The 6579-nt window shown below is 38.9% G+C and overlaps 1 protein-coding gene across 3 annotated transcripts in view; it reads left to right on the top strand.

The window, feature by feature from the left end:
- The window catches only part of fbxw2 (F-box and WD repeat domain containing 2), a 12330-nt gene that overhangs the window by 892 nt on the left and 4859 nt on the right, over positions 1-6579 (top strand). For all 3 annotated transcript variants that reach the window (XM_005753074.2, XM_005753073.2, XM_005753072.2), the window contains exons 2-4: positions 119-411; positions 1458-1680; positions 5813-6007. In XM_005753074.2, coding sequence (XP_005753131.1) covers positions 145-411; positions 1458-1680; positions 5813-6007 — 685 coding nt within the window. In that variant the 5' untranslated portion in view covers positions 119-144. The remainder of the gene's footprint in view (positions 1-118; positions 412-1457; positions 1681-5812; positions 6008-6579) is intronic.

A 6579-nucleotide genomic window follows, 5' to 3' on the forward strand; every position in this document is an offset into this window, starting at 1 on the left:
ATATATATATATTATTGCAATGACTGGAGGGCATGTTGAATCTGTCTCTGTGTATGATGAGTTTGGTAGTTTTCTCCTGACCAAATTGATGAGGTCGGACCCTGCATTATTCTTATAGCTCTTGCAGGTCGCTCTCATGTGCCCATGGAGAAGGCAGCATTTGAGGGGTGGCTGGAGTCAGTCTCTGCTACTTTCCTTACTCTAAATGACCAGCAGCGCAACCAGTCTTTGGACCACCTCATATCTTTAAGTGGTGCTGCTCAGCTCCGCCATCTCTCGAATGGACTAGAGACACTGCTGAAACGTGACTTTTTGCGCCTTCTTCCCTTGGAGTTGGCCTTCTACTTGCTGCGCTGGCTGGATCCTCAGACCTTGCTCACCTGCTGCCTAGTCTGCAAACAATGGAACAAGGTAATTCTAAAATTTCCAGACTCCTTGTTTATCTGACTTTCCTCAAGAAAATAATGATTACAAAACATTCACAGTGAAATCTAATGCCTTCTTTCAGTTTTTGATAAAAGTGCAGCTATTAGCTTCTGAAAGAATTGTTTGGTTTGTAGAAGGTACTTATCTGTTATTATGCTGTCTATAGGTATCCATTTAATCCTCAATAACAACCTAAATCCAAAATTGCAGATATGACGGTTGTCCAGGCCCAAAGATACAGTCAATAGCTAAACTGACAGACATATACAGACAGTGATGTTGTTGCACTGATGTATGCCCACATATGAGCTTCACTGACAGTTCCAATTGTGATATAATCATGTTGTATTTTCAACATTGTTTTTCTTGGTTTACTGTATCTGTGAAAAAGAATAGTGTTTGTCCAGTGCTCTTGTGGAATATGCTTGACATGGACATCATGTCAGCACTCTGGATTGATCTGTTGATGAATCTGTAATACTGTCACATTAAAAGTATAACATGTGGGAGCAAAAGCATACAAGACTGCGTTTTATGCACTAATTTTACACATTTATCATGTAGTGTTACTGGTCCAGCCCACTTAACATCAAAGTGGGCTGTATGTGGGGCCAGTGATGTAAAATGCTTGTGACATCTGTGTTTTGGGATGACTTTTGTTTCCTTGCATGTAAAGTGAACACATATTTAGATTACCAAGACGGTATACATTCTCATAGTTAGATGAATATGAACCTCTCCACCAAGTGGCATATACGTTATATATATTGTTGTTTGCATGGACTTTCTGATATGTTTGTTGAAATGTATAGATAATGATTATATGAAGCATGAGCAAAGTGATTTACAGGTGGAAATTTAATTGATTAAATCCGTCATAGAGCTTAATTTTTGTGACACAGATGGATAATCAAGTTTTTAAGGATGTTTATTATTGATCCACAGAGCCTGACAAAACTTGTTTCACATATCAATTTTTCTTTCTTTCTTTCTTTCTTTCTTTCTTTTTTCTTTTTTTTTTTTTTTGGTAGGTGATAAACTCTTGCACTGAGGTGTGGCAGGGTGTGTGTCGGGAGCTAGGCTGGAAGACTGATGAGACCATTCAGGATGCATCACACTGGAAGGGGGTCTACCTGAAGGCTAAGCTGCGTATGATGCAGTTAAAGGATCAAGAAGCCTTTGAGACATCATCACTTATTGGTCACAGTGCTCGAGTATATGCTCTTTATTACAAGGACGGCCTCCTCTGTACAGGTACCCCATGACTGTGTGTTCTGTCTTTATTAGAGTAGCAAAATATCAAATTGGTAGCTCTCAAACGTCTACGATAGAGTCATGACACAGTGCTGTACAGCTCATCAGTTTTATCCAGAGATATTTCTGTCAACCTCATGTCCTGAGAAATGTACCCATACACACATGAAAAACTGCAGTTTGAAAATAGCGTTTAAACAAGTCTATCATCTGACATCTGTATAGACAAAAAGTAAATATAAAACTATTCACTGATTATACTAAAAATACTGATATATGATGTGTTTCAAAGGGTTAAAACCATTTCAATTTTCTCTTAAGCGCAATGGTAAGAGTTATAGTCATTTAAAGAGTGCTTATAAAATAGATCTGTCATGGTTTGGTTTTTTTTGTTTTTTGTTTCTATTTAAAAAGGAATTTGATTTGGAAATTGTCATGACCATGGATTAACGTCCATGAGTACTATTAACAAGAGTTGGGAAATGCCTTCAGTCTTAGCACACTCCTTAGTTCAGAGGTGACAGTTCACTTTTCACGTACAGCAGGGGAATTAATTGTTTGATCCCCTGCTGAATTCATAAGTTACGTAGTATAAGGTCCAATCCAAGGTCCAGCTTTTGGCATAGACAAAACACATTTCTTATACTCCGGACACATAAGATCTTACCATTGGTTTTCGCTTAGGAAGTAGTTGATCTCTCTCTCGCCTGGAACATTCTTTAGCCGTCTTCTGAGCTTTGACAAATGCACAGTTGCGATAACCACATTTACTCAGGGCCTCTTTGATATGATATCCATTGTCTATGGGGATGGTGTTCACTCTGTGTTGTAGAGTCCTGATGTCACACAATTTGTGTTTGAGTGGATGATGATAGTCAAAACCTTAAAAACTGATTGGTATGTGTCAGTTTACAACTTTCAAATGTTCCCTGTTGTTCACGGTAATTTAACAGTTCAAGAACACTACCACGTGATTTTGTCTTTCCTTCTGTGGTGAACCTGATGTGTTAATGTGATCAGTAAATTGTTGTACTTTTTGAAATTTGATTTTCACCCAGGAGTCATTCACATGCAATGCGTCCAGAAAGTATTCAGAGTACTTCTCTTGTTCCGAAATAGATTTATATTTAAACTCTATACACCATACCCAATAATGGGTAAATGAAAAAAAAGTTTGCTTTTAATGATTATAGATTTATTCAAAATTTAAATATATGCATATGAGAGGATGTCTGGACTATGCTTTTATTGCAGAATGTTTAATAGTACTCAAATTGGACTTTGATCAGTTTGATCAATTTGCATATTAATGATCATGAAACTGCACTTGTGGCTCAATGTTAGGTAATGATGCTAGTTCATGGTTGATATTTGTTATGCACCTGTACAATCTATATAATCTTGGGGAAACCTTATACAGAAAACAGAAATCACTTGAATGAGTGATCAGAGGTTTCACCTACTGGAAATTCGTAGTGCAGATGAACAGAATTAACTTTCTGGGATTTCATTACTAGGAATATTAAGCATACAACATAATATCTCTTTTCTATCATCAGCAAGTTTCTCTGACGGGTTCCTGGCCTTAAGATCTTAAAACCACACCTTAATTTGTCCTCTACTGTTTCCATTAACTACCATTTCCTATTGGAAATGGTAGTTAATGGAAACTTTACAACTTAGGAAGCTGCTACCTGAAATACTTTGCCAACTTCTTACACCCCAAACAACACACACACACCGCATTGATGGTTTCATATGCTTTTTATTTTACATTTCATATTCCAACACAGTTTTTCCATTCTCTGCACCCTTGTAGGAAGAGGCTGACTTTCACTCAGGTTCATAGTTATCATAAAAACACTTTTTCTTTGAGTCTGTTTTAGCTACTGTTGGTTCTTCTTTGGAAGTTTGATAGATAAAATAGAGAAGAGAGAGTTACTAGGGAAAAAGATAGGCGTGTGAGTTATCCTCTCTTGTCTTGTATCTACATTTATGTCTTGCTTAAAGTGATATATAAATGATAACTAGGGCAGCCCTAATGTGAAACAGAAATTGCACCTTAACCCTAACAACTGTTTGTGCCGTTGTTGCCAGCAAGAACTGCACTAAAGTATTTGGGATAACTGTTTTTTGTCTTGTTGTATTTTTTAAAAAAAAACCCAAAAAACCCACACAATTGGTAGTGGACTTGCTCGTGCGTTTCAGATCATTGTCCTGCCGCATAACTTGAGTGCCCTTGCTTCAGGGCCCAAAGTATGACAAACATGCAAAAAATAAAAACTAAGACATACAGGGAGTGCAGAATTATTAGGCAAGTTGTATTTTTGATGAAATAATTTTATTATTGAACAACAACCATGTTCTCAATGAACCCAAAAAACTCATTAATATCAAAGCTGAATGTTTTTGGAAGTAGTTTTTAGTTTTAGCTATTTTAGGGGGATATCTGTGTGTGCAGGTGACTATTACTGTGCATAATTATTAGGCAACTCAACAAAAAACAAATATATACCCATTTCAATTATTTATTTTTACCAGTGAAACCAATATAACATCTCCACATTCACAAATATACATTTCTGACATTCAAAAACAAAACAAAAACAAATCAGCGACCAATATAGCCACCTTTCTTTGCAAGGACACTCAAAAGCCTGCCATCCATGGATTCTGTCAGTGTTTTGATCTGTTCACCATCAACATTGCGTGCAGCAGCAACCACAGCCTCCCAGACACTGTTCAGAGAGGTGTACTGTTTTCCCTCCTTGTAAATCTCACATTTGATGATGGACCACAGGTTCTCAATGGGGTTCAGATCAGGTGAACAAGGTGGCCATGTCATTAGTTTTTCTTCTTTTATACCCTTTCTTGCCAGCCATGCTGTGGAGTACTTGGACGCGTGTGATGGACCATTGTCCTGCATGAAAATCATGTTTTTCTTGAAGGATGCAGACTTCTTCCTGTACCACTGCTTGAAGAAGGTGTCTTCCAGAAACTGGCAGTAGGACTGGGAGTTGAGCTTGACTCCATCCTCAACCCGAAAAGGCCCCACAAGCTCATCTTTGATGATACCAGCCCAAACCAGTACTCCACCTCCACCTTGCTGGCGTCTGAGCTCTCTGCCCTTTACCAATCCAGCCACGGGCCCATCCATCTGGCCCATCAAGACTCACTCTCATTTCATCAGTCCATAAAACCTTAGAAAAATCAGTCTTGAGATATTTCTTGGCCCAGTCTTGACGTTTCAGCTTGTGTGTCTTGTTCAGTGGTGGTCGTCTTTCAGCCTTTCTTACCTTGGCCATGTCTCTGAGTATTGCACACCTTGTGCTTTTGGGCACTCCAGTGATGTTGCAGCTCTGAAATATGGCCAAACTGGTAGCAAGTGGCATCTTGGCAGCTGCACGCTTGACTTTTCTCAATTCATGGGCAGTTATTTGGCGCCTTGGTTTTTCCACACGCTTCTTGCGACCCTGTTGACTATTTTGAATGAAACGCTTGATTGTTCGATGATCACGCTTCAGAAGCTTTGCAATGTTGAGACTGCTGCATCCCTCTGCAAGATATCTCACTATTTTTGACTTTTCTGAGCCTGTCAAGTCCTTCTTTTGACCCATTTTGCCAAAGGAAAGGAAGTTGCCTAATAATTATGCACACCTGATATAGGGTGTTGATGTCATTAGACCACACCCCTTCTCATTACAGAGATGCACATCACCTAATATGCTTAATTGGTAGTAGGCTTTTGAGCCTATACAGCTTGGAGTAAGACAACATGCATGAAGAGGATGATGTGGACAAAATACTCATTTGCCTAATAATTCTGCACTCCCTGTATACTTGTTAATGGTACTGTATAGGCTGCTGTTGTTGTTGTTGTTTTTTCATCTGTATCACATTATGGCACAGTAGTTTCTACCAGTAGCACACTCATAAGGGTTGTTTTGAGTATACCCAGTTTTGTCTTCTTTCATGCAGACCATGTCTGGAATAGGTGTGGAAGCATTGTTTGTAATGTTTGTTTCATTCTCAGTGTGTGAGGGCTTGTACATGTTGAGCCTTCTATATACACTCATGTAGGTTGAACCTGTCACTACAGCAGTAACACTGATGGTTTTTACTTGTTTTTCAGGATCTGACGATCTCTCTGCCAAATTATGGGATGTGCGTACTGGACAGTGCATTTATGGAATTCAGACACACACCTGTGCCACAGTAAAATTTGATGAACAGAAGCTGGTGACTGGGTCCTTTGACAACACTATTGCATGCTGGGAGTGGAGTACAGGGGCTAAAATCCAGCAATTCCGTGGCCACACAGGAGCAGGTTGGTTTCAGTGTTGCGCAGTTATATCCTTATCTAGAATAGGAAGCATATTAATGCTAGAGGAGAGGCAGATAACATGTGGTCAATAGCGAAACGGTCAACTTTGCATGGAAGAAGCATTATTTTTAGTATTTTATGTTATCTCTTTGTGACAGTGCTTTATATGGCAAGGGCACTTTAAAATCTGTCAAAACAAAGGCATTACAAAAAGTCTGATTAGGCAAGAAACACAAGTCCACAGACAGTTTTGAAACAAACCTAAAAGGAAATGGCAAAAAATATAACCCAACTGTCTGTGCACATTTCTGTACACTGTGGAATATTTAGCAGTCATCTGCCACCAAGTTTGGGGATTAAAAAGAGTAGAGAGATGGAGTACATTGAAACAGTCAGTGGTGGATTCAAGAGCTGGTGTAAAGATGAGGGTTATCAAGAATGGGACAGTTCCATTTTTGTTATACTAGTGGAACTTCTCCTAGGCAAAGCTTGGTATTATCTGCCAACAAGAAGAGCTACATGTTTAATGTGTGCTACACCTCCTAACTGTGTGTGTGTGTGTGTGTGTGTGTGTG

The sequence above is a fragment of the Pundamilia nyererei genome, unplaced genomic scaffold, assembly GCF_000239375.1.
Source record: "Pundamilia nyererei isolate P.nyererei 1_Seehausen unplaced genomic scaffold, PunNye1.0 scaffold00398, whole genome shotgun sequence".
Lineage (NCBI taxonomy): Eukaryota > Metazoa > Chordata > Actinopteri > Cichliformes > Cichlidae > Pundamilia > Pundamilia nyererei.